The sequence below is a fragment of the Musa acuminata genome, chromosome BXJ3-7, assembly GCF_036884655.1.
Source record: "Musa acuminata AAA Group cultivar baxijiao chromosome BXJ3-7, Cavendish_Baxijiao_AAA, whole genome shotgun sequence".
NCBI classification, from domain to species: Eukaryota; Viridiplantae; Streptophyta; class Magnoliopsida; order Zingiberales; family Musaceae; genus Musa; species Musa acuminata.
The window spans coordinates 9079412-9106817 of NC_088355.1; the positions used below are offsets into that span (position 1 = coordinate 9079412).

General features: G+C 37.9%; 1 protein-coding gene across 1 annotated transcript in view; it reads left to right on the top strand.

Moving 5' to 3' along the window:
- Positions 1–27406, top strand: part of LOC135642223 (inositol hexakisphosphate and diphosphoinositol-pentakisphosphate kinase VIP2-like) — a 56461-nt gene that overhangs the window by 11900 nt on the left and 17155 nt on the right. Inside the window, exons 8-21 of the mRNA XM_065158190.1 lie at positions 4354–4458; positions 6767–6859; positions 10028–10102; positions 12913–12998; positions 13113–13319; positions 13398–13497; positions 13580–13650; positions 21199–21280; positions 22192–22350; positions 22651–22693; positions 25124–25206; positions 25339–25401; positions 25481–25555; positions 26707–26823. Coding sequence (XP_065014262.1) covers positions 4354–4458; positions 6767–6859; positions 10028–10102; positions 12913–12998; positions 13113–13319; positions 13398–13497; positions 13580–13650; positions 21199–21280; positions 22192–22350; positions 22651–22693; positions 25124–25206; positions 25339–25401; positions 25481–25555; positions 26707–26823 — 1359 coding nt within the window. The remainder of the gene's footprint in view (positions 1–4353; positions 4459–6766; positions 6860–10027; positions 10103–12912; positions 12999–13112; positions 13320–13397; positions 13498–13579; positions 13651–21198; positions 21281–22191; positions 22351–22650; positions 22694–25123; positions 25207–25338; positions 25402–25480; positions 25556–26706; positions 26824–27406) is intronic.

The following is a 27406-nucleotide window of genomic DNA, read 5'->3' on the forward strand; positions in this document are numbered from 1 at the left end:
CACAGCTCCCATATGCTGATGACCAAGGTTTTCATCCGATGCAAAATTCGATGCACGCACGGAAGACCCGCCTCTGCGGTACCATGGCCTTCACTCCTTGAATCCATAGCCCTTCTTGCCGTCGTGTTGTTCACCGAAGTGGAGCTTCTAGTAGCTCCCGATCATACCTCCATATGATCTAATCCCTCACGGGACTATGTTGTGTGTATCGCATTGCCACGAACTGTTCCACCACGATCCGCTGCACCATGTCGCCTCCTGGTGACATCTCTATTGCATTCTGATCCTTGTGGGATGAACTCGAATTGTGAATCCTCCATGTGTGGCCTTTGCAAATACATCGCATGGTCTCTTCCACCTTCGATTTTGTTCGCTCCTTTGGCAATCGACCTTCATCCACCCACTCTTGGGTCACACCTAGATGAAGCACCGCTCTAGGACAGCTCGTCGCCTAGTAGCTCCCGAAGTCCACCGACTTCACTGTAATTTGTGCACCATTGTCTGGATCCTGGGCCTCTGCCCCTACCAGCACAATCTCCGCTGCGCACCGCTTCCTTCATGGCAACTTGAATGGCAACACTGTGGCATATTCTTCAAAAGCACCTGCCTCTGCATCCTCTTGCCCCGTGCTAAGGCCTTCTGAACCCAACTTCGCCTCCGCAAATTGAGTCACCTTAGTTCCTCTATCAAATGCTTTTTCGAGATAAGGTGCATGTGCCCAGAAGCTCTCTTCGTCTTTGGCACCATGCAAGATGAGTCCACTCCGTCAGAATGAAGGACCCATAGAACAACATGATCCTACTCTTGCGTCTGCAAGAGTTCATGTCCTTGACCTCTGTTTAAGGAAAGCACTGTGCCTCTGCTCCATGTTCCAACTTCTATGCTGGCTCCCTTCATGCGGCTTGGGTACTTCGCCAAGTTATACCCAAGTTGCTCCGCTCCTCGTTTTTGCATTGAGTCGATGGTGGCCCTAGCGCCCACCATTCCACGAGTCAACCCTCTCTTGAGTCCGATCTCCATATCGACTCCAAGTGTGCCTTCATTTGTGTTGCTTTGGGTCGCTCCCCCACTTGATCTCGCAATGCATCCACCAATGCATTCTCTCGAGCGAGATCATACGACAACTTCTCGCCGCTTGCTCACTCCATTGAGCTTCGTGGAGTTGTTGTTTGTCGAGGTACTCCTCCTCAACTTGTGAGGTCCGTCCCACATATTCCTCCCTCTAGAGAGTCGAGACTTATCCCTCTTGGATAACTGTCCCGTTGGAGCAACATCTCTCTTCGTTTCGGAGACCACCATCCACTTGGACTACTCCGATCTGCTGAACAAATTGTGCATTGTTCTGCCTCTTGCAAACACACTTGCTAGATTACGACTCCACGTCAATACAGCCCCCGCTGCACCACTCTAGGCCTAGCAACATGCTGAACTCGTTGCATACTTCAGCCTCCTACGGACGTATCCTTCACATGCCGAAGAGAAAGTTTCAATGCTCCATGGCGCCGAGTTTCGGTCACCTTGGGATGGCCGCGAACATTCCATCATCCGCATACAAGCCTATGCATGAGTATCGAATTCTTTGAGTTAGCAATTCCCCTCACCTCTGTGAGCTTTGCACAACTCTTTCGATCGCTGAGCAACTCATTCCACCTTGCATGGTCTCATCCTTTACAAAGCGCCTCGCTTGTCTTGAGCACCATCAAGTATAGTTGTCAACGTTGAGCCGTAGCTCAAACTTAGCCATCCCAATCTTTGTGCGCTCCGTATTCTTCCAAGCTTGCCTGTTCTCGTGGTGCCTCTTGCGCGAAGGGTTGGCCATTCCTCTGAATGCCAATCTCATATGCCCGCTCCTCCGAGCGACTCTTTTACCTTACATCTCCATGCCTGTTTTCCCCCAAACGGTCGCGCGTGTGTTGACTGCCCTCAACGCAGCCCCGCTAGGTCCCCCACGTTTGCATGCTAAGTATTTCTATGAGTGCTTGTCCCGCTCTGATACCATCTGTCACGGACTTAGCTGGTTTTGCCTAAGTCGTGCGGCACCCTTGCGTGTCCGTCCGCAAAGGTCAGCCTCCCCGAAGCCTCCTATTGTCCCTTAGGACCAAAAAAAGAGAGAACGGGTTAGAGAGAACGCCTCAATCGGGATCCACAAGCAAACATCTCTGAAAAACACTTCATAGACAATGCAAATTACAAACAGACTTTACAAGCTCTGAATAGTTGCACAACAAAGGGTAAAATGGTCCATTACAGATCGAAAATCTCTCGCACGTGTCCACATGACACAACCTTTATTTACAAGCCTAAAGAGGCCACCAACCCAACTAAAATGGGACTATTAAGCCTTCGGCCGCCCCTCTACATGCTGTACAAGGCATGAACATGCCGAAAGACATGGACATACATAAGCATTACATCAAACATCCTGTTTAGAAGTTTGTCTGTGACAAGATGTTAGTGGATTAAGATTTCAAAAGTTTGGATCTCAATTAGTTGCTTTTATTTCAAAGGTTTTGTAGCAATTAGTTGCTACCAGGCAGCAAGGTATGCAATATCGTATCGTACCGGAGTTTCGACGTTCGTTCGGTACGGCATGATATTGTATACCGAGCAGTATATATATATATATATATATACCGGGCGGTTCGTGTACCGGTTAGCTGATGGACCGGTACATATCGCCCGTACCGGGTGGTATTATTCGAAATTGCATACCTTGCTAAGTGGTACTGTTGACTAGGTTGTTTCTGCCCCGTTACCACCTGAAATTGGTCGGTGACGATCGATTTCAATCATCGTCGCCCGTTACCGGGTGGTATTAGCTGAGAGAGAAGAAAAAAGAGTGAGAAGAAAAGGGAGAACTTGGAGATTCAGCACCACTCTCCCTTGACAATCCAGATCCATCCCGCCCTCCCTCGTTGGATGCCGTAGATGAGATGTCGCCTCCTCGTCTGAGGCGACGAGGCCTCGGCGACTTCTCCTCATCCGCAGGGAGAAGAAACCAAGCATCATCGAGGTGACGTTTCTTCTTCCCATGTGAGCAGAAGAAACGAGGCGACGCCGCCTTGTCGCCCTTTTTTGCATGGGGAGAAGGAAACCTTAGTTTCTGCTCCCCATGCAGGCAGAAAAATGAGATGACGTCACCTTTTTTTTACTTATATACATGGTATGTAATTTCAAATGGTACCGCTCGGTACGGGCGGTACGTCTCCGTCCGACGGCATACCGGTACGCGGACCGCCCGCTACCGGACGGACCGTGCTACAGTGCTACAGTAATACAGTAATACAGTGTTACACTGTAGCAGTGCTACAGTGATACAGTAAGAGAAAATCGCTCGGTAAGCCCTGGTGAACCATTCGGTATGCCGGTACCGTACCGTACCGAGCTAACTTCGAAGCACCAGTATGGTACGGTATTGCATACCTTGCTTATATATATATATACATATATATATATATATATATATATATATATACATATACATATATATATATATATATATTTACACACATATATATATATATACACACACACACACAGACACATATATATATATATATATATATATGTCAAGTGGTGCACCAGAACGTATCGCTTGATATACTCGTACCGTACCATACCGAACTGAGCTCGATACTTCGGTACAGTACGAAATTGCGAACCTTGATCTTATCATAGTTTCAAGTAAACAAAATATGAAGTCAAAATAATGATAAGACTTATCCTTTACAAACCAAATACCCAATTAATACAAAAAATTGAAACATGTCTCCTTATAGATATATTTGTATCCTCAAGCAGAAGTCCTAGCCAAGCCCTCACTTCTGGTATCAAACCATTCAGATCATCCTCTCTTCATCTTTGCTGTGTCATCAAGGAGTCCTAGTCATGCCCATGCACTCTTAATGGTTCTGATTCATTGGTCCCCTAGACATTGAAATGTCCACGGGTTGTGGTCTGCTGGTTTGCATTTGGTTCTGGCTAAGTGTCTAAGCTCACAGCACTTTGACTGAAACTGGTTGAAGATTTTAAAGTTTCAATTGATTTGATTTGCAATGTTTAAATTATGCATTGGTTGGGTTTTGGGAGATCAGTAGTTCAGGGCATCCCACAATTTGGTCCATATTATGTACTTCCTGAACCATGCAGTTCACCATGAAATTAATATGTTTGCCTTTTATCAAAATAGAAAATTTCTTAAGCATGATTTTGGCAAATTCAAGTCTTGCTAGTTGAACTTCCATGGACTGCATTAATTTATGATTGATCTTTTATTGGAATATGTAAGATAGGTACATTATCAGTGTGTCACAAAGTATCTAATTCCGTAAAATCCTTATTAATGTATTACAGGTGGGAAATCGGTCCAGTGAATTTCATCCAGAGGTTAGGAGAGTGAGGCGTGAGAGCTCTTACATTTATGAGGAATTTATGCCTACTGGTGGAACAGATGTCAAGGTAGTGTATCAGTTTTCTTATGTTTTACTTTTGCTTGATAATGCCTTTGTCATCAAAGGTGAAATGCATGTTTGGTATATTTTGTTTTCTTCTCATGTTTGATTTTTGATATATCAATATATGCTGCTAAGCATATTTTTGAAATGAAAGTTGCATGTTTCTATGTTTAGGATGGATTAAATTGTTAAGACCAGAAAGACTTGAACCTGCAATTTACAATCATAAATTTCAAGTAGTTGTTCAAAGTTACTTGTTAATGTTTATGCATAGAAAAGGTCTCTCATCTTGTAATATCATTATTGTTTGATTCTGTGATACTGTCCCACAGGTAATTGTGCCAACTCAAATATTAAGCTCTATAGCATCCTTCATAATTGTGCCATCATCAATGATGTCAACCTTTAATCTTTTCCATCATTTGGCATAGAACGCTAACAAAATATTGAGTGTACCAGGCTAACTAAATATTGCTGATTGCTGGATGCCAACCTTGTAAAGGTTCCTTGCTAAGATAGATCATGCAATTTGAACTAAAATCTAAAAGGCTACCTGATGGTCAGAAAGGTTGTAATTTAAGCCCTTAATTAAGGGATAATCCTTCAAATTTTCTCTTGGTTAGGGGGAAGTTCCCAAAGTTCTTTATAGGTGATGTATCTTTTTTCGTTTTTTGTATTGTCATTCTTTAGATTGACTTTTTTTATGTTGTACTTGCCATGTAGCAAAATTTGGGAAAAAGAAGGATGCATAACTTCTATATTAATAATTAGTTGTACTGCACATGTTTAGAAAATTTGATTTTTCAGAGCATGCATGTGTTTACCTTGATCAAAGGTAATTGCTGACACATCAGTCATTCTTTTATCTTCAATAGCATATTCATCTTTAGCCAGGATGTTTGTGAGGATAGCTGTTTTTATATAACCTTGTTTCTGTTGTGGGCATTCTATAATAGCTTAACTCATAATTGGGAGTCTGGGATAAGGTATGCAATACCGTACCATACCGGTGTTTCGAGGTTGGCTCTGTATGGTACAGTACCGTGTACCATACGCTAGGGCGTACTGAACGGTACACCTAATTTAAGTGTAAAACTCTCCGAAAATACCTGAAAAAAAGTTAGGATAAGTTAGAAATAAATATAGTAATAGCATAAGTTTAGCCAAATCAATGTAAATTAGGTAAGAATAATATCACATATCTTTTTCGATTAAATTTTGATTAAATCATCATTAAAATGACTAATCGCAGCATTAAATAACTTTAATAAAACCTAATTAAACCTATTTTATCATCATATATATGTCAAACACATAAAAGAAACATTAAATATATAATTTTGATCCAATATGATTCAAATTATGATAAAATCATCATTAGATATACTAATTACATGATTAACATAGTTAATTTCTCATTAATTACTTCTCTTTCAACACCACAAACATGGCAAACACCCTAATAGGTATTAAACACATTGAATTAACATAAAATTGAATAAATTTTGATTAAGTCATCATTAAAATGACTAATCGCAGTATTTAATAACTTTAATAAAATCTAATTAAACTTATTTTACTATCATAAATATTTTTAAATATTTAATATGCATGAAATATAAATATTTGACCTATTAAGTATTTAATTTCGAATTAATCAATATTAAACACACTAATCATAATATTAAAGATCTTAATTACTCTCTAATTAAAGAAAAGAATACATATCTCTTGATTAGAAAGTTCCTCTTAATCTTCCCAAATTAACCTCGATTGAATTCACTAATCATTGTTTTGTAGAGTTTAGGAGAGCACAAATGTGATAAAAAAAAGAGTTTGAGATAGTTTAAGAGAATATGCGAATGTAATGGAGTGAAATAGGAGAGAAGAAGGGTTTAAATACTATGAAAAAGGGCTCCAACGGTCAATTTGACTGTTGGAGCACTGTAGCACTGTTACAGTGCGGTAACGATCGATTTAGAGTTGTGCTGGGCAGTAACGGTTGAAATTTCGACCGTTACCGCCCGGTATTACCCCATATCGTTCGATACGGGGCGCTTTTAAATGTTCTGCCCAGTAGCGGGCGGTCCGCGTACCGGTATGCCATAGGACCGGTACGTACCCCCATACCGAGCAGTACCATTCGAAATTGCATACCTTGGTCCGGGATACAATTTTGTTAATTATAATAACTTGTTAAGAGTTCTCAAAAAATTTGTTTATGGATGCTGTATTACTGTCTTAATTTTGTTACTGTTCTTGTTTGTTTGGTTCCTAGAGATATTGAATCTTTGACAGGACTTTCAATGTAGGTATACACTGTTGGTCCAGATTATGCACATGCTGAAGCACGGAAGTCTCCTGTTGTTGATGGTGTTGTTATGAGAAATCCTGATGGAAAAGAAGTAAGCTCTCTGTAAAATTGTCACTAAAGCAGATTTAATCAATTCAATCATTTATGGTTATCTTACTTTTTTGAACCAATGGTTAGGCAAAAGCCTATACAATCTCATTTTCTCTTTATTTAATATTGCTTGTATTATATACTTTGATTTGCTTAAATAAGCCTATACAAGCATTATTTGTCAGTACCGACTGATATGGTATGTTCGATAAATTGGTATACTCAGATGTCTGAAATTATTAATATAGAATCATGCAGGTGCAAATATATGTATTCAACCAATTACATGGTATCAATTGTGCAGGTATAATTAAGGAAAATATTCTTACTGTTGCCCTTAAGAAGTATCTAATAGTGAAAATTCGGCAGCTGTAGGTTCTGAGCTTGCAAGTCGCACAGTTGGCCAGAAAGCTTGCCAGAAGGAATTGGCCCAGAAATTGGTGGTCTGTCTCAGTTAGCATGTACGATGTCTAAGTCGCACAGTCTGGTGCATGCTGAGGGCATGCCAACACTCAGCATAGGATTTACGATTTAGAATCATGAAATAAGATATTTGCTTATTTTATTAAAGACAAAATAAGCCAGGATTTGGAATCATGAATGACAAAGAGTTAGGAAAATAAAATTACAGTTTGAGTGCAGAGTTGGTTTGTCAGAAAAACAAGGTAACTTGTGTTGGCACCAGCTTTAGCAAGGATTCATTGGTTGCTGATGTAAAGAAAAACTTTGCAATTGATGTGGCTGATAGCTGTTGAAATCTTAGGCTGTTTGAATTATAAATCATGATCAAGGCTTCAGAGTGCTTTAATGAGAGTACAGCAAGTATAGGTTATTCAGATGCATTTCCAGGCAGATCTGGGACCAAACCACAATCAGGTTGAGTTTTTGACATCTTCAGATCTTATTGTTCGATCTGTTTGAACCCAGAATTTGATTACTCCTGCATATCAGCAGTATGAAATTTTTTTAGCAGGAGGGAGATAGATGATTTTATTTGAAAGGCGAGGAAGAAAGTTAAAGATGGGGAAATAAAGTCAAGAAATAGGATAATAGTTAAAAGAAATAATGACAGGCAGAAGAAAGAAAAAAGTAGTCCTGCGGTAATTCTCTCAATGAAAATTAACACCATATAATCTATTCCCATAGCAAGGAATGTTTGTTCCCTTTAGTCTTCTAAAGGAGAAAAACATTAACCAATTAGAAGTATCTCTTGAAATCAGTCATTGAATTGCTTGAGACCAGCCAATGGCCCTTTCTTGAAAAGTTTGTGATTGGTTCCAACTAAATTTAAATTGCCAGAATTGACTCTCACCTTGATCCTTTTGTAGGATCTTGTAGGTTTGGAGTCTTTGGGGGTTCACAGATTTGTCTGAGGTTTAAGTCCAGAATGAGGTTGGCTCATGTCTCACTAGCCCAGTAAACCTAATATCCTTCAGTTACAAGCTCAATTAGTGCATTTCTTAATTTTGTATCCCAGTTTTACGATTATAGATTGGTCACTGAACTTTGTTCCATTATAGAATGCTCATGCTTGTATTTGTTAACTTGAGATTGGAAGTGGTTAACTTAGTAAAATTGTCAGCGAATAAGAGGTACACGAATGGGATTAATTATTTTATATATGATTTCTTATTTACTTCATGTTCTCATTGGTTTGTCACTTTGTATTATAGACATTTGGAAGGAAATCTTAAAGAAACATCCTTTAGTTTTAACTTTAGCTAAACTTGAATTATTTAACCTATTGCGGGTGAATTGAGCTTCAGAAAGTAATGAGTAATCAATGATGTTATTTTTCTAGGAACAGGATTGTTTTCTTTTCTTCTCATATTCTTTTCCTTTCATACTGATCTTTTTCCTTCTCTTGGCTGGATAGACTATCTCATTTTTCTTTCCTATTTTTCATTAATTTTTCCTGCAGCAAAACTATAACCCTGTTGAGTATTTTGGTTTATAGGTTTTGATCATTTCCCTTTTTGGATCAACTATGTAACAGTTTTAATGTTTGGATTCTGGAGCTAATAGATCTTTCCTTAATGAAGTAAGACTGCTGGTAAAAAAAGGATTTGTTGGCTTGGAAACCAGACAGGAAGCAGACCTGACATTCTCTTGGGAAAAATTGAAGCAGAATATCTTAATTTTTTCCATGGGATTTCCTCCCACTGCTTTAGATTTGACTTCCAGCTCCAAATTTCTTCCCAAACTTGGTCCTCTACCCCCTTTCAATCTCCTCTAAGGTGTTGAGACTGCCGCCCTTAGTGTTGGAGGCTTGCAACCAATCATCCTCTTCACAGCCAATGAAGAGAAATCTGCATAAAGAGTGCTGGCCACTGTTTGACCACATCTGCAGAAGTGATATAATTCCATGGATTTCCACCTTTGCCCCGAAATTTTTCTTTCTTTGTTGAAACCCTGAATTTTAATCCTAGTTCAATCCCATTGTTGGAGAGCTTGGTTTCCTTGCCTTGTTGCTTTTGGAACATTGTTTTTGACCTAAAAGCTGCAAGTTTCTCTTCATATAGCCAATTGTAATCACTGATAGCATGTAACTTACTTGTAAACATACACCTAAATAGAATTTTTTTATTCACATGATGAACAAGTCCAGAATCTATTTTTGGTCCTGATTCTTGTATCATGTGTTTAAAGAGTTACAAAAATAACCTTTTTAAATATTTAAAGATAAGGTTGCGTACATTGACCCTTCCTAGACTCTATATTGGCGGGAGCCTCGTGCATTGGATACGTCCTTTTTAAAAGAAGGCGGGCCTTGGTACAATGGTAAGGTTGCTCCTTTGCGACCTAGGAGACCAGGGTTCGAGTCCGGAAACAACTTCTTTAAATATTTAATGGTAAGACTATATACATTGACCCTCCCTAGAACCCACATTGGCAAGAGTCTCGTGCACTTGGTATGCCCTTTTTTTTTATCTTGTATCATGCGTTTTGATAAAGGATTTCCATGGAATTAACTTATGCACCACAATTATATTGAAAGAGGGAATATGATGCCTTTTCCATGATTATCATTCTCTTTAACCTGATGTTCTTGTGAAATTTTACTGGCTTGCTGTCCTTGCTGCCTAGAATTTAAGTTCTGCATTACTGATAATACAAGTTGATGAAACATAACTTTAATTCTCTCATTGATGATGTATTTTATTTGTAGGTTCGGTATCCTGTTTTGCTGACTCCTGATGAGAAACAAATGGCAAGGGATGTTTGTAATGCTTTTCAGCAAGCAGTAAGATATGACACCTCATGTAAATCTTATTGCTAAATTTTATGTTTAAAGCAAATTTCAGTTAAAACAAATTCTTGCTAATTTTATTGGTTCACCATGTTCTAGCTGATGGTAGTTCACAATGTTCTAGCTTTAGGACGTTCCTTGTATGTTGCGTGTACTTGTTCTTTATACCTAGTAATCAATTGGAGGAATTATCTTTATTGAGTGTTTGATGAACATCATATGCAGTGATTTAAAAAGGCACTCGGGCACTCGCCTAGGCGCTCGGGCAAGGCGAGGCGAGGCCCGAGCGCCTCGCTTCACTTCCAGGAGGCCCGCTTCAAAGAGGCGCTGCCTGGGCGCTCGCCCGAGCCCAGGCGCTGGGCGCTTTGAGCGAGCGCCTGGGTTAAACCAAGCGACCGAACCAGGATTTTAGGTCTGGTTCGGTATCCGGTGGTTAGTTGGTTCAATCGAAGCAACTAAAACCGATATCAGTTGTCGTTGCCTAACCCTAACCCTGCTCGTTGCCGCTATCGCTCCCGCTCTGCTCGTTGCTCGCCGCTGTCGCTGCTCGCTGCCGCTGTCGCCGCTTCCGTTGCTCGCCGCTCTTGCTCCCGTTGCCGCTGCTCGTCGCTGTCGCTGCTCGCTGCTGCCGCCGCTCGCTGCTCCCGCTCCCGCTGCCGCTTCCTCTTTTCTCAGTCAGCACCCCCGTACACTCTTCCTTCTTCTCCATCTGTATACTGATAACAGTATACAGTATACTGTTAATAGTATAAAACAGTATACTGTTAACAGTATACTGTATACTGTTAATATTGTTAGGTTTATTTGAAATTATTTATTTTCAATACCGTTAATAGATTAATAATATATTCTTTTGATTTTAATACTGTTAATTTTTATTTATTTGATAATGATGAATGACTTTGATGTAAAATTTTATTGTTTTGAATTTTAAGACTTTTTGTTAATGTGATATTATGATTTTGTATATTAGATTTTCTTAATTTAATAGCATATTTTTATTTAAAATTTTAAATAATTATATTTATTAATTATATTATATATTTTTATATTTTAGCGCATCGCTTCGCTCGGGCGAGTGCCTAGCGCCTCGGGTGTTTTTCAACCTTAGCACCCTTTGGCGCCTAGTGTTTTTTAAATCACTGATCATATGGTCACTTAGCTTTAGATATAAGAAATAATTGTAAGATTAGAAACCAAAGATTGATTTGAAAAGTTAGGGAAAATTAGATAAAGGAAGTTTGAACTTGAAGAGGATGAGTATAGGTATGATTTATTACATAGGTTTTGTTCATATTCTTATGGAAGTTTGGAGGTTTCTAAGAGACCAAAAGGTAATCATCTTAACTATTTTTCACTGAAAAAAATCTTGAGAACTAAATACTGGATGAATGTCGGAGAAGTATTTTATTACTATATATAAGAAGAATATGGAGATTTTTAATGTTACTTAAACTTGAAGTGCATAGAAATTAAGATAATAAGCCACGTTATCTAAATTTTGAGAAGAGTAATTGAATAAAGACTAATATATAAAGTTTGTATTTTTAAGATTTTAACTCTTTGTATTGAAGAACTATTACAGGAGCTATTTATTTATCGAAACAATTAAAATTAGAGAGAAGAAGAAACACTTGCAAATAGTTTTTAATGATTAAAAAGAATGTTATGATAGAGTTCCTAATAATTTATGGTAATTTTAGAAAGGATAACCAGTGGTTATATTAATGTGATAAAAAATATCTACGATAAGGTTGCTACTAGTGTTGGGTTATAGGAGTATTTTTCAAGTTCCCGATAACTACTTTTTGAATCCTTATCTTTTCACTTTGTCAATCAATGACTTACTAAGCATATATGGGATATACTTCATATATCTTATTTGTTAATGATATTGTTTTGATTGATGTTATTTTAGACTTTTAGTTAGGGTTTAGGGCTATGTTGTATTAGTAGTTTGTCTAGTTGCAATTTTGAGTTTTAAATAAGTGATAAAAAGCAACAAACCAGTGGTGCCCACTCTGGCCTATTATTCTTTACTTTCATTTTTGAGGGTAAATATCATGGTTTGACTTGACAGTCGTTGACCTAGTAAATAGATACTATGGACATAAGCTTATAGCTCAAAAATATTTGAGTCTGGGATACTAGTTGTTAGAGCCAATGTCTAACTAATTGGGGCATCACATCTCCCACACTTGTACACTTGCTGATTTCATGAAGGCAAAACATAATCCAAAATTCATTCACTTGTAGGCATCATCGGAGTTCATTGCCCATTGGTTATTCTACTTCAAGATTCATTTTTTTTTTCTTTCACCAACCATAGCTATCCCTTCATATTTAGCGTCACTACCAATTGTTGACAAGCCTTACTAGGCTAGTATCTCAGATATAACAAGCCTTTAAACGCAACTCAAAATGCTTGAGCCTGATTAACTAGTTGTGAGCCCATCTACCCTTATGAACTTGATAGTATTCTCCCACTTCAATGTTGGTCTAACTGAGGTGTCAAAGAAATAACTATTGATTTTTGCTACAGATGCAAGTCAGCACTCCTTGTTTTTAATTGTTAGCCTACAAGAGACAATCCTGTTCATGCATGATCTTGATTTATAACTAACATCTGGAAATTACAGTTATTTTTGCACACTGATACAGTGGTAAAGCTATAATTTTGTTTAAGATTTAAGGTTTTATGAATGTGTTGGTTTATCCATGTAGGCTTATAATAAGGCTAAAATAGTGCTAAGTAAACTTTTAACAGTTGGTTATCTTTTTTCACACTCTTTATTCAATTGCAGGTTTGTGGCTTTGATCTCTTAAGATTCAAGGGAAGATCTTATGTGTGTGATGTCAATGGTTGGAGTTTTGTGAAGAACTCCCACAAGTAATTGTGCATTTGTTGTCATCTGTCTCATCTCTACCCTTAAATATATGCATATATGAAGAAAATTTTAACAATTTTTTTTATATTATAAAGAAGCTGAACTTAATTGCATAGGTACTATGACGATGCAGCATGTTTGTTAAGGAAAATAATTCTTGATGCTAAGGCTCCTCATCTTTCATCTACTATTCCTCCCAACCTTCCATGGAAAGTTAATGAACCGATCCAGCCTTCTGACGGACTAACACGCCAAGGAAGTGGAATTATTGGCACATTTGGGCAGTCTGAGGAGCTCCGCTGTGTTATAGCTATTATCCGCCAGTAAGGACTAATTTTTCCAGCCTAAAGAGCTCCAGTTTTGTCTTCCTTTTTCTAATATTTTCCGTCAATATGCAAAAGTGGTGATCGGACTCCAAAACAAAAGGTTAAGTTAAAAGTTACAGAAGAAAAGCTATTGAATTTGATGCTGAAGTACAATGGTGGAAACACAAAAGCTGAGGTGATTCTCATGTTCAATATTGTCTTTACAGTTTCTATCATATTTGATTGCTGTCTTTTACAACTTGTAAACTTTATTGCAGACAAAACTTAAAAGTGCTGTTCAGTTACAAGATCTGTTAGATGCCACCCGTCTCCTTGTTCCACGTGCAAGGTACTTGTCAAAGTTAAAAAGCCTACTTAGATATGTTCATGATGGTCTCTTTTCTACAATATGCAGAACCATCATTAAACCTGAATGGCAATGGTATTCAAGTTACATAAAAAAAATTAACAAAATTCTAAGTCTATTAATCTTTTGTTTGTTGTCATTGGACCTAAAAGTTTTATGCTATATAAGCTAGACTGACCATCTGAGAAGACCCTCATGGAACTTGCTTTCTTGGTAAACAAGGCATAGATGAAGATGCTCGGGCCGCTAAAATTGACAATTTTTCTCCCTGAACTATCTTTTGTTATAGTAAAATAAGATCCATAGTTATATATATATAAGGATTCTGGCTGGAAGAAAACAGAGCTGTATGTATTATTTGTTATATGGAATAACAGGACTCTATACTTTCTTTATCCCTTTTGTTCTAACTTGTTTCTTGTTTACTATGAGAAAACAGTTTAATGACAAGATTGATCATTTAATAAAGAACTGCTAATTACGAGGATTTAAAACAAGTTCTTGCATCAAGAATTCAACATTTGGGCAGATTGAAGATTAATCAAACCAGCAGACATTTCTGATGAAGGTTCATCATCAGTCAAATTTTTATAATTTTTCATAAATGTTGAATGTGATAAGACCCTAAAGTCTTATCGTCGCTCTGATACCAAATGGTAAGATCCTAAAATCTTATCGTAAAAAAGAAGAAGAGAAAGGGATGATCACTTCGAGGGGATCGGCCCTCCTTGATCGCTTCGAGGGGATCGACCTCCTAAGGTTTGTCAAAAGACAGAATCGTATTTTTCATACATAATTGAAAAGAAGCAGTTACATTTCTATTTATAGAGTTCCGACTTTAACTGAACTAAACAAACTTAATAAATACGCAGAAAATAAAAGGAAAGCACAGAAAATAAAAGGAAAAATAAAAGGATCCTAACAATCCCGCCTCCTTCAATTCAACCTTGTCCTCAAGGTTGAGCAGCATCAAATTCTGGAAACTTCTCCTTTAGCATGCTGTAGGACTCCCAAGTGGCATCTTCCTTTGGTAAGTTGGCCCATTGCACTAGCACTTCAGTTACAGGATGTCTGCGGTACATTACAACTCGTCGATCAAGTATGACTTGTGGTTGAGCTTGAACTTCCCCCACTAGTAGAAGTGTCCGGCAAATGGCACTGCACTATTGCATCTTCACCCAATTTCCTTTTAAGGCATGCAACATGAAAGACTGGATGTATTTTAGAGCTAGCAGGCAAATCCAAGCGGTAGGTAACTGGTCCAATGCGTTCTAATACCTTATAAGGCCCAAAAAACCGAGGAGACAGCTTCATGGAAGATCGGACCTTTATGGAAGTTTGCTTGTAGGGTTGAAGACGAAGGAAAACCCAATCACCCACAATAAATTCTCGTTCACTTCGGTGTTTATCAGCTTGTTGTTTCATTCTTGCTTGTGCGGCTGCGAGGTTATCCTTTAAAAGCTGAATAATCTTGTTTCTATCCATCAATTCCTTGTCCACTTGATCAACTTTAGAAGAACCGGGTATATATTTTGTAATTGTAGGTGGGGGTTGATCATAAACTACTTCAAATGGAGTTATTTTAATAGAAGAATGACAAGAAGTATTATACCACCACTCTGCCCAGGGAAGCCATTTAATCCATTCCTTCGGCTTTGTCGCTAGTAAAGCATCGGAGGTAATTTTCTAGGCACCTGTTTACCACTTCAGTTTGCCCATCTGTTTGTGGATGATAAGCAGTGCTCATATTCAGCTGAGTACCTTGTAAATGAAAAAGTTTGTCCAGATGGAGCTAGTAAAAATCTTGTCTCTGTCACTAACAATGGAAGGGACTCCCATGCAATTTAGCTATGTTTTCCACAAAAATACGAGCAACACTTACAGCAGTATAAGGATGTCGTAAAGCACATAAATGAGCATACTTTGTAAGCCTATCCACGACTATAAGTATAGTACTCTTTCCTTGAGATGGTGGGAGACCGTCAATGAAATCCATAGATATGTCGGTCCAAGTAGCATCAGGAATAGGGAGGGGCTGTAGTAAGCCTGGGGTGGCTACTGTCTCACTTTTGTGACGTTGGCAAACATCACATTCAGTAACAAATTTTTTGATAAAATTTTTCATACCTTTCCAGTAAAAAAGTTGTCGAACTCGCTTATAAGTGCGGAGAAATCCCGAGTGACCAACAATTAGTGATGAATGGAACTCCTTCAGGATTATTGCCTGGCAAGAAGAATGTGGGGCAACCACTATTCGGCCTTTATAGCGCAAGTCCATCGAATCCCAACTAGAATTTGAGACAGAACTTGGGGCTTCTTCTAATTTTTTAATGATGTTTTGGATCTCAGGATTATCTGACCATTCCCTTCTGATAACTTCTAAAGTCTCGCAAATAGGAATAGAAATAGCTACAAGTTCAGCTTGTTCTGGAAGGCGTGAGAGGGCATCTGCTACTAAATTCTCACTCCCCTTTTTATAAACGATCTCATAATCGAATCCCAGTAGCTTTGTGATCCATTTCTGCTGCTCCGAAGAAGAATTCTTTTGCTCTAGAAAATATTTGAGGCTTTTGTGATCAGTGCGTATTTGAAACCGTCGACCAATTAGGTAGGGTCTCCATTTTGTGACTGCATGTATTATGGCTAGCATCTCCTTGTCATAAATAGATAAACTCAAATGGGAAGGGGAAAGAGCCTTACTAGCATAAGCGATAGGTCGACCTTCCTGCATTAATACAGCCCCTATTCCAGCTCCAGAAGCATCAGATTCAATCATAAATATCTTATTAAAATCGGGTAGAGCAAGCACGGGTGTAGTAGTCATTGCAGTTTTCAAGAAATGAAATGCCTGAGTTGCCTCTTATGACCATTTGAATGCATTTTTCTTTAGAAGTGACGTCAAGGGGGGCACTAATCTTGCCATAATTCTTCACAAACTTTCGATAATAGCTTATTAGTCCCAAGAACCCCCTTAAAGCTTTGATTGACTTTGGAATTGGCCAGTCTGTCATCACTTGGATTTTTGAAGGATCAACTGCAACACCCTTTTGAGATATGATATGGCCGTGGTACTCAACCTCTGGTTGCTCAAAACTGCACTTGGATTTCTGGACAAAAAGACCATGCTCACGAAGAATATTAAAGACAATTCGTAAATGTAATAAATGACTTTCTAGGGAATGACTGTATATTAAAATGTCATCAAAGAAAACCAAAACAAACTTACGGAGATGAGCCCGAAATATATCATTCATTAAACTCTAGAAGGTAGAGGGCGCATTGGTTAACCCAAAAGGCATTACTAGAAACTCATAATGGCCGTTATGTGTCCTGAAGGCAGTTTTCTGAACATCACTTTCATGTACTCTGATTTGATGATAGCTCGATCGTAGGTCCAATTTAGTGAAGACATGAGCTTCTCCCAATTCATCCAATAGTTCATCCACTACTGGAATAGGATATTTATCTTTCACTGTAATGTTGTTAAGTGCTCGATAGTCGACACACATCCGCCATGAGCCATCCTTCTTTCTAACTAGTAAGACTGGGGAGGAATATTGGCTAACACTAGCTCGTATTACTCCTGTTTTGAGTATCTCTGTGACAATCCTCTCTATCTCTGCCTTTTGGAAATGTGGATATCTATAGGGTCGGACATTGGTTGGTGCCTTCTCGGGTAATAGTGGGATCCGATGATCATGACATCTAAGAGGTGGAAGTCTGTGTGGCTCTGCAAATATATCTACAAACTCTGTTAGCAATGATTCAATATTTCCAGTCGGAATGTTCACTATCATTTCCTTTGCAATGTTATGCAATTGCACCAAAAATCCGGTGTGCGTCTTCCGAAGGACCCGCTCCATCCGATGGCTAGTGATAGTTGTAACCTTACCTCCACGTCTTCCTTTGAGAGTCACCTGCCTTCCATTAATAAAGAACTTCATAATTAGTTTAGAAAAATTCCAGGGGACATCACCTAAGGTTGATAGCCATTCAATTCTAAGCACGACTTCATAGTCTTTCAAGAGTAATAAAAAGAAATCCACAAATAATTCTTGACCTTGCAAAATCAGTTTTATCTTTGAGCACTTGCTGTCACAGGTTAAAATTCGTCCATCGGCGACCTTGACTTTAAATTTGTCACAACATTCGATGTGGTAAGCTAATCGGGCTGCAACCTTCCTATCCATAAAATTATTAGTGCTACCCGTATCAATCAAAACAGTGACAGACTGGTGTTTCAGAGTTCCCCCAATTTTCATAGTTTGTGGATTAGAGTAGTTAGCTAATGCATGCACTGTATGTGTGACAGCTTCAACAACATCATCAATTTTCACTTCTTCATGATCGGAATCCGATACTTCTACTTCCGGTTCCTCCTCGATCGATTCAATCATCAAAAGTCTTCCTTGTTTGCATCGGTGCTCCTTACTCCACTTTTCATTGCAATGCCAGCACAAACCCTTCGCTAACCTTTCTTTGAGTTCTTCTCGGGTTAGTCTGCTAGTGTTATGGTTTCGACTAGGAGTAGATGAGGTAGGTTGCCTGCTAATCACCTGTTTATTGGCACCTCTATTTCGACGATATTCCACACTGATTTTTTCCTCATGTAGGCGTGCAAATGAAATCGTAGCCATCATAGTGCGGGGTTGACAAGCCTTAACCTCGCACCGGATCTCGGGAATAAGCCCTTCAATAAATGTACCTAGAAGTTATCGTTCTGACCAATCTCTAGCTTGGTTGGACAATCTTTCAAATCTACTATGATATTCCAACACTGTAGAAGTCTGACGAATTTTGGCGAGTTGGCCATCAATATTTTCATATTCGGATGGGCCAAAGCGAACAAGAAGCCCTCTTTTGAACTGCTCCCACGAAGGAACTCCATGGCAAGTTTCGTACCAATCATACCATTGGATTGCATCTCTATCGAGCTGGATTGAGGCCACTTCTACCTTGGATTCTTCTGGGGTTCTGTGAAAACGAAAAAATTTTTCCGCCCTAGAGATCCAACTGGTCGGATCTCCATCTTTCCATCGTGGAAATTCTACCCTGATGCGTGGGTAGTGTGTGTCACCATCCTGGGGCCCTTTTCCTGTATCTCTCAATCTGTTCAACGTAGAACTTGAGCTCCCATCTTGTTGAAACCCGCTAAAGTGCTCTAATAAGCTCTTTTTGAAATCATGAAGAGTTTCTTGTAGCCGATTCTCAATTCTGGTTTCCAACGCTTCTATTTGTGCCTTCACTGAGTTATCGGCAGCCATTGCGTACGATTGTAAGTCGGTAATCCCCAGTTCTTGTTTCTGATGTCTAGTCAAGGGCATCTGCACAGTAGCTGGGCAGTAGCAGCGACGGTGGCGGCAGCCGGCGTTCGCAGCAGCAAGGGAACCCACGCGACTGTGGCACGGCTAGAAACAAGGGCAGCAAGGTGACTTGCTCTGTTTCGGTTATAGAGGATGCAGAGCAAGGGGGAGCGCCGGCTGGAGGTGAGTGGCGGTCGTCGCACGGTGGCTGGTAGCAGTGGTGGGTCGGTTGGGCGGCGATGGCGCTTGAGGGGAAGAGGAGTGCTGGAGGAGGCGCGGCTGGAAACAAGGGCAACAGCGGTGAGTTGCCCTGTTTCGGTCGCCATGAGGAGGGGGGGCAACCGACGGCTGCGACCTGGGGAGGGGGGGGCAACCGGTGGCTGCGACCTGGGGAGCGGTGAGAAGGAGGCAGCAAGGGTCGCTGTAGGGTGCGGCCTGCTGGAGCGCAGCGGTGGCGGTGGGGAAGAAGGGAAGCAGGGGACCCTTCTCGGTGGCCACCGGGTAACACCTTTTTTCTTTTTTTTTTTAATAGCTAAGGTGCAGCGAGAACGCCAAGGATCGCCGCTCTGATACTAAATGATAAGACCCTAAAGTCTTATCGTTACTCTGATACCAAATGGTAAGACCCTAAAGTCTTATCGTAGAAAAGAAGAAGAGAAAGAGATGATCACTTCGAGGGGATCGGCCCTCCTTGATCGCTTCGAGGGGATCAGCCTCCTAGGGTTTGTCAAAAGACGGAATAGTATTTTTCATAGATAACTGAAAAGAAGCAGTTACATCCCTATTTATAGAGTTCCGACTTTAGCTGAACCAAACAGACTTAATAAATACGCATAAAATAAAAGGAAAGCACAGAAAATAAAAGGAAAAATAAAAGGATCCTAACAGAATGCTGTAATTTAGCAGTTTATTTGAAGGATGATGAAGCTATTATTGGTGTTGAAAACCCCCTTGAACTGAATTGGATAAGAGGAGAAAGAGGAGAAGAGGCATTATGAGTAGGAGGTGGTGGTGGAGGACAAGGTGGTGGGCCACTGGTGGTTAGCAGCACGAGTAGCTGGCAGCAATCAGCTTAGGATGCAGAGCTATAGGGTTGACTGATCAAGAGATAGATGGAGAGAAAGAGGGAGGGGGTGCAGAAAGAAATTTATTAAGGGTTTTTAATCACAAACCTTGAACCTGCATGAACTGCCAAAATGGACTGGTTCACGACCAAGTTCTCCATCGGAACGGTATTTACTGCCTGGCTGGCACCAGTCAAGGCTTTCTAAACCATGGTTGGGACTTGGGAATGTGCTTGATGAGAGCCAAATGCATCACTGTTAGCAAAACTAATTCTTAAAGTTAGTTATTTGGAGGAAATTGAGACAGGTATAGGATAATTCCTAATCTATCACATATTAAAAATTATAAAATAATTTCAGACTGATGCAGATTGACCAGTAATTGGTGCAGATTCCTAATCTATAACATTTTTTCTTATTTGTATTTATGATCATTTATGTGACTAGCAATTGGTGGAGATTGACATGGAATATGTTAAATTTGGTTGCTCATACCTTAAATAAGTAAAAATAAGAAAAAAACTAGAGGAAGACATGTTATCATTGAATTGCTTACGAAGGACCCAATTGCAGAATCATGGATAAGCTCATGATGCAGAATCTTATAGTTCATTATGGATGATATGTCATGACCAATTTCAAGCCATTGTTTAACAGTCTCAACTTTGTAAACACAGCTATGTGTCGTCACATGGATGGCATGGTGTCAAAAAACCTAACTAGAGCCTAGTGTCAAAATACCTAACTAGAACCTAAACAGCTTTAATAAGAAGCGCTTATATGATATGATGCCCAATAGGCATGAAATATTGGTTGGTGATGTTCCCATTTCATGCATAAGCTCCCAACCAATTATCTTGCTTTGGCTCGAGAAATATGTGATACATCACTCTGGCGATATCTTTTGTTATATTATGCATGGTAGTCGCCACACGGTTACCAATAATATAAGTTTATAACATGCATGGCATATGTCCACTGACTGGGATGCATAATATAAAGGTACACAGAATATGGTATGCCGGTAATTTGCTAGCATGATATGTACCTTATGCATCGGCATAAGCAATATATAAAATTTTTGTGTGCTTCTTGAGAAATACATTAATTTAATGATGCCTTCCATATGTATCATGACAAAGTAACTAAAATATATGCTTTAGTTCCGGACGTGAGAGTGATAGTGATGCTGAAGATATGGAGCATGCTGACAAACTTCACCAAGTCAAGGCAGTGCTTGAGGAGGTAAATTATTGTTGTAAGATCTCTTATTGGCTTCCTAAATTTTAATATGCAAACATGTCACTATCATCTTGCTCTTTGTAGTGCTGAGTTGCTTTCATCTTATATGAAGCTTTTATCTCAAACCTATGAAATGGTAGATACCAGTTGTCTTATTTGAATTTTTATTGATATAACTGTTGTTAATTCCTAGTTTTATGTACAGTAATTTTTTCTACCTGATACATTATTTCCTCTATCATGGTCTTATGGAGGTGTTACTATGGACGATATCAAGTGGCCTTGCTGTAGGCAAATTTGTTCCAAGATAATCTGATTTTGACATTTCCAAATAACTTGATTGTCACCATACTAATATATTCAGTTTCTTGTCCATATATCATGAAAAAAAAAGTTTTAACTTCGGGAATCTTAGACTTCAATGTGGCAGGACATGTGACACTGAGCCATATGTGGTACATGGCATGGCATGCTTGCACATGGAAGCATCAATGTTATGTTGTACTGATGTAGTATATATAGATAAATTTTAAATATATATAACACCAAAGGACTCAACTTGAAAATGTATTGGGATCATTTTTATCAGATTATGATCCTCATCATAATCGCTTGCTTATCCTTGAGGTCCAAGTTAACTTACGTTAGCCAAGATAGTAAAGTTGTCTTATCATGTCTTCTGATTTAAGAATGTGTTGAGATCTGTCATGAAAAAAATTATGAAACCCTAGAACATCAATTATCATTGTTCTCTATGCTGATTTCAGCATTTGGCTTTCCCTTTCCAACATATATGTTTTGTTAGTGCTTTTTCATATTATTCCATTCGTCCTCTTTTCTAATGAAAAATATTTGCATTAGTAGTACTATCTGCATTAGCTTATAAAACATAAGATTTTATTGTTATGCTGTAGGGTGGACATTTTTCAGGTATCTACAGAAAAGCACAACTAAAACCACTGAAGTGGGTTAAAGCTTCAAAACCTGATGGTGGTGGTGAATTTGAGCATCCGGTTGAGGCTCTAATGGTTCTGAAGTATGGCGGTGTTTTAACACATGCTGGAAGAAAGCAGGTAAACTTTTATGTCTGGTTTATCTAATGATCCCTTTTTAACTTGGCATAAGATATTAAGTTCCTCTCCAGAAACAATCAGAATATTCAATCATTCAATTGTGGCAGATGGACTTTGTTCTCTCTGTGCCTCAATAAAGAGCAGATGTGATATGTAATATGATCTCAATATACTTTTCCTGTCATCTTAACACTAATTTAGAGCAAGAGGAAAATGATTGTCCATTTAATGGATTTTAATGGTGTTGCATTTATTTCAATTTCAAAATTGTGAGCCTTCTTTGTTTATCTTTTTGACCAGGCAGAAGAACTTGGAAGATACTTCCGGAACAATATGTATCCAGGTTATATATGTTTTGGCTTTATTTATTGCCTTTTTCTTAATCTGTTCAAATTTTACTGCTCTAGAATCCTGCAGATTCCCATTGACATGATAAGAAATTAAGAACAACTTCATTTGCAAAAGATTGTGTTCAGTCCAGGGTTTTAACACTGGTAGAATACAAGTGTTGAACAACTTAACAAACTGTGTGAACTAAAATATTGACTAGCATAGGAACCAAAGTCTTCAATTTCGAATAATATCGCCCGTACCCGGTCCGTCAGTAGACCGATACATGGGCCGCCCGCTACTAGGCGGTATTATATATATATATATATATATATATATATATATATATATATATATATATATATATATATATATATATATATATATATATATATAAAGGCGATGTTGCCTCGTTTTTCTGCGACGTCGCCTCGCCTGGGGAGAAGAGAGGCGACATCGCCAAAAAAGATTCTTTTTTACTTTATATATGTATGTATATATATGTATATATATATGTATGTATATATATATACATATATATACATATATATATAAAGTACCGCTAGGTATACGGTACCGTACCATACCGAACGAATCTCGAAACTCCGGTGCGGTATGATATTTCAATCCCTGATAGGAACCATACCATTATTTGTAGTATACCAGGTGTACTAAGTTATATGTTTCATTGATGATGCTTGGTTGGATAGGTATATACCAGTTGGTACATAACGGTGTGACCAATATATTAAATCATAGTTCATTGACTTCAGTCAACTTTGTATCAATATCTGAAGTCTGAACATTAGCTTGAGTCAGGGGTGTATGGCTTTATGGCTAACCATTTGGGTTGAACATATTGATGATTTTACGTGGATCTATCCAATATTACCATTTGTATAGCAGGTGGTCTATGAGAATGAAGTTCTCTACAGATGTAGTTGCCAGAAGCGCTTAAAATCTTGGACTCGTATTAATTGTACTGTTGCATACAATTGGTACCAATCAATGTCCAAAAGTAACACCAAAATACCAATTTTGACATAAGGCTGGTGCCCTAGTATACCAGTGTACGTAGTGCTTCAACTGGTACACGTAATTGGACCTGCACATGCTGATCAGAATATACCAATCTGACCAAGTACTACCGGTATTGAAATTTGAAACATATAGCTTGGAGCCTTGGAATCGTACATATACAATATTTTACTTTTTATTATTTTATTCAATGATGCCATAATGGTTTGTTAGGTTATGAAGCCGATATTACACCAGTATATAAAACTTTGCTGCTTGGTGTACCGCAAGATTCCAAATCATGGTTGCAGGAAAATTATACAACTCAAAAGTCGTAACTCTACATGATACATCATTCTTTCGGACATTGATTTAACATATCTAAGTAGCCGAGGCAACTTTTTAATTGGGAAAGAAAAACAAAGTTATTACAGTTGATCCAATTCTTCAAAACTTTGATGGCATTATCATAGAAGAGGTGAAGAATTACCCAAACTACTTACATTTCATTATTTGATTAGTCACAAAATAAAAACAATTATCTTGTTTTTCTTTCATTAAATTAATGCTCATGCTTTTGTTTCGTAAAATTGATATGGACTCAAAAGTGTGATCATGGCTGTACTGATGGATTTAATTTTCCCACTAAATATGTAAGATAATGAACCAACTTCATCCAGTAATAGAACCCGAGGAGTGATTGATTCCTTAAAAGCCTAATATTACTGAATACTTGTGGACAAACTTCAGTTCACTTATGATCATACTTGGACACATATATTACCAATGTGATCACAGAGGAACCCATTATAATCACTGTAATGTCATATTGGCAACTGTCAAGGTATTCTCTTAAGTTACTGGTCAACAGATTACTATTTTGATATAATTTTTTCTCTGAACTATTGACTTGCTCGAGTTAATTGTAATTAAGAGCATTGGATATTGCTCAAAAGCCACACTCATTTACTGTACAAGTATTTGAACTTTGAGCTGACAAAAATTGGTTTGTCATTACCAATTATGCGACCTGATTTTATGTGTTGTCTGTTCACATTGTAAGCTTTTCACTTTACTATGAGCCTATATTTTAAATTTTTAACCATTCTTCTTTTAAAGAAAACATGTCTTTTGAGTTTCATTATTGAGTTTCAAGATGGACAATTTAATTTCTGTCAATTATTGAGTTTCATTAGTTCTCAGGAACTATGAAAACAAACCTTTATATTTTGTGAAGACATTGGTTAACTAAGCAAAAGGATTTGATGATGATTGCTTGATGCGGATATCATATTCACCAGCAACAAACAGTGAAAACAACAATATATGCTCTGGTGGACAGTTTTCTGGTGGCCTTACTGGTTTCCCAAATATCCTATTTATATGGCCAGTAATTGATGAAGCTCTTTTCTTTGAAATATTTTAGGTGAAGGTACTGGCTTGCTTCGGCTTCATAGTACTTACCGACATGATCTAAAAATTTACAGTTCGGATGAGGGACGTGTTCAGGTACATGATAAAATACTGTAACTGCCTCTAATAATAATTTGATCTTTGATTTTCTGTTGCATATCAAAACATTTTCTGTTAGCTTTTCAGTGCACTATGAATATAGCTTATCTGCACTAAGTTCTTTTATAGATGTCTGCTGCAGCATTTGCCAAAGGCCTTCTTGATTTGGAGGGACAACTGACTCCAATTTTGGTTATCATCCAGCTCCTTTAAGCTTTTTCTTTTTCGAAACTTTTCTGGTATGTCTTATCTTGTTTTTTTCTTTTGTCAGGTTTCACTTGTTAGTAAAGAATCTTCTATGTTGGATGGACTAGAAGATGCTCGTCCTGAGATGAAAGTGGCAAAGGTTCATATAGGGTTATGCTAATACCTGCAACTTGTACCGTAAAACCACTAGTTATTAATAGTTGACTTCTTCATAGTTCAATTGTGATCACCTTGTAGTGGTCCATGATCCAATATGATTTAAAAATTTGTATTATATATTTATTGAATGAAAACATTACTTCTTTAAGTTTCTAACACATACTTGATATATGAAAGTGTATTAGTAAACAGTCCAGGTACTTCAATTGAACCACTAGTCATTAATAGGTGACTTCTTCATAGTTCTTCATAGTTCAATTGTCATAATCTTTTAGTGGTCCATGATCCAATATGATTTAAAAATTTGTATTATATATTTATTGAATGTAAACATTTCTTCTTTAAGTTAACACATACTTGATATATGAAAGTGTCTTAGCAAACAGTCCAGGTACTTAGCTTAGACAATTGAACTAGTAAATAGGCATGGTAAACTAGTAGGAACCAACAACGATAGATGAACGATAGATGATATTTTCAGATGATAATTTCAATAATGGATTGACTAGAAGCAGGAACGTAGTCATGGGCCCATTGTTCTCTAAGAAACATTGATCATGTTAATGTTTCTGTCCTTCCTAGAAATTGTAGGTTACATTATCATAAAAAAGAGGTGTGAGTTCTTTTATACTTAAATTGACTTTAAATTGCTGATTTTAGTTTTGCTTGGATTGTTAGCATGCTGTTTTTGCATGGCACCTGGTATACATCATGAAATTATGGAGAACTTTATAATCTTGTTGAGTGTTTATTTTTTAATCAGATCTTTTCTTGTTAATATATGTTAAACATGATCAAGGAGAATTGTCTTATCTCTTTAACTGTCTGTGTTAACTGTGTAGTAGAACATTTGAATATCTTGATCTTATCATTTTATTTATGCTGCAAGCTTTCTTAGTGTTTCCTACATTTAATAATTTAAATATCAAAATTGTTTCATTCACCAAATGACATATTTAATGTTTATTTTATGAAGAACATGTGTATGTTACGGTTTGTTGCTTGGAGCTGCTAATACAAGGACTCAGTGATCACACAAATAACTTTGTCAAATGGTTATGTAATTTGTAAATGTTAAGAAAATGATGTAAAACTTTTTTCTTGTAGCTTAATGTTTACCAAACTTTTCAGGCTAGATTGCATGATATCATAATTTCAGAAGGAAAATCAGTCACTAGAAATGGGTCACCTTGGATGGTTGATGGAGCTGGTCTACCTGCCAATGCATCTCAACTTCTTCCTCTTTTGGTATGTTAACTTTTATCTGCTCTCTGGCGTTTTCTCCCAAATTTCTGGATTTCTTTCCAAATAGTTATTCCCGTAATGTATCAAATTAGATAGAATTTTTCAAGAATGTTCTTTAAAATGGTTATCTGAGTGTTGGTTCTTTGCGCACTAATTTTAACTGATTTTAGTCATGTTAAGTATTTAAATGTGGCTTCTTTTTTTGAAGCATGTTATTGGTTCTTCACACACTTTCCTGACATTATTATGACCACACTTTTGAGATAGTTTAACTAGCCATTTCTTAATAGAATTAAAAATATTATAATAATTGTATTTAAAAGGTCAAGGGATGTGGAATTCCTTTCTCTACGAAGTATAGCTGCAATTTGCTACAGAGTTAATCTCACCATTAGGAACTTAAAAGCTAAAAGTAAAATTGGCCTTCAGCCAGTGATTCTCAATTGCTGGAGCTGAAACTTTTTGAGAATGTCTTGATGCGGAAGTTGTTGGCTTATCTTATATTATTTTGTTATACATAAACATGCTTTTGTCATGCCAAAGAATGCTATTCAGTGATGGTACAAACTTGCACTGATATAGTACA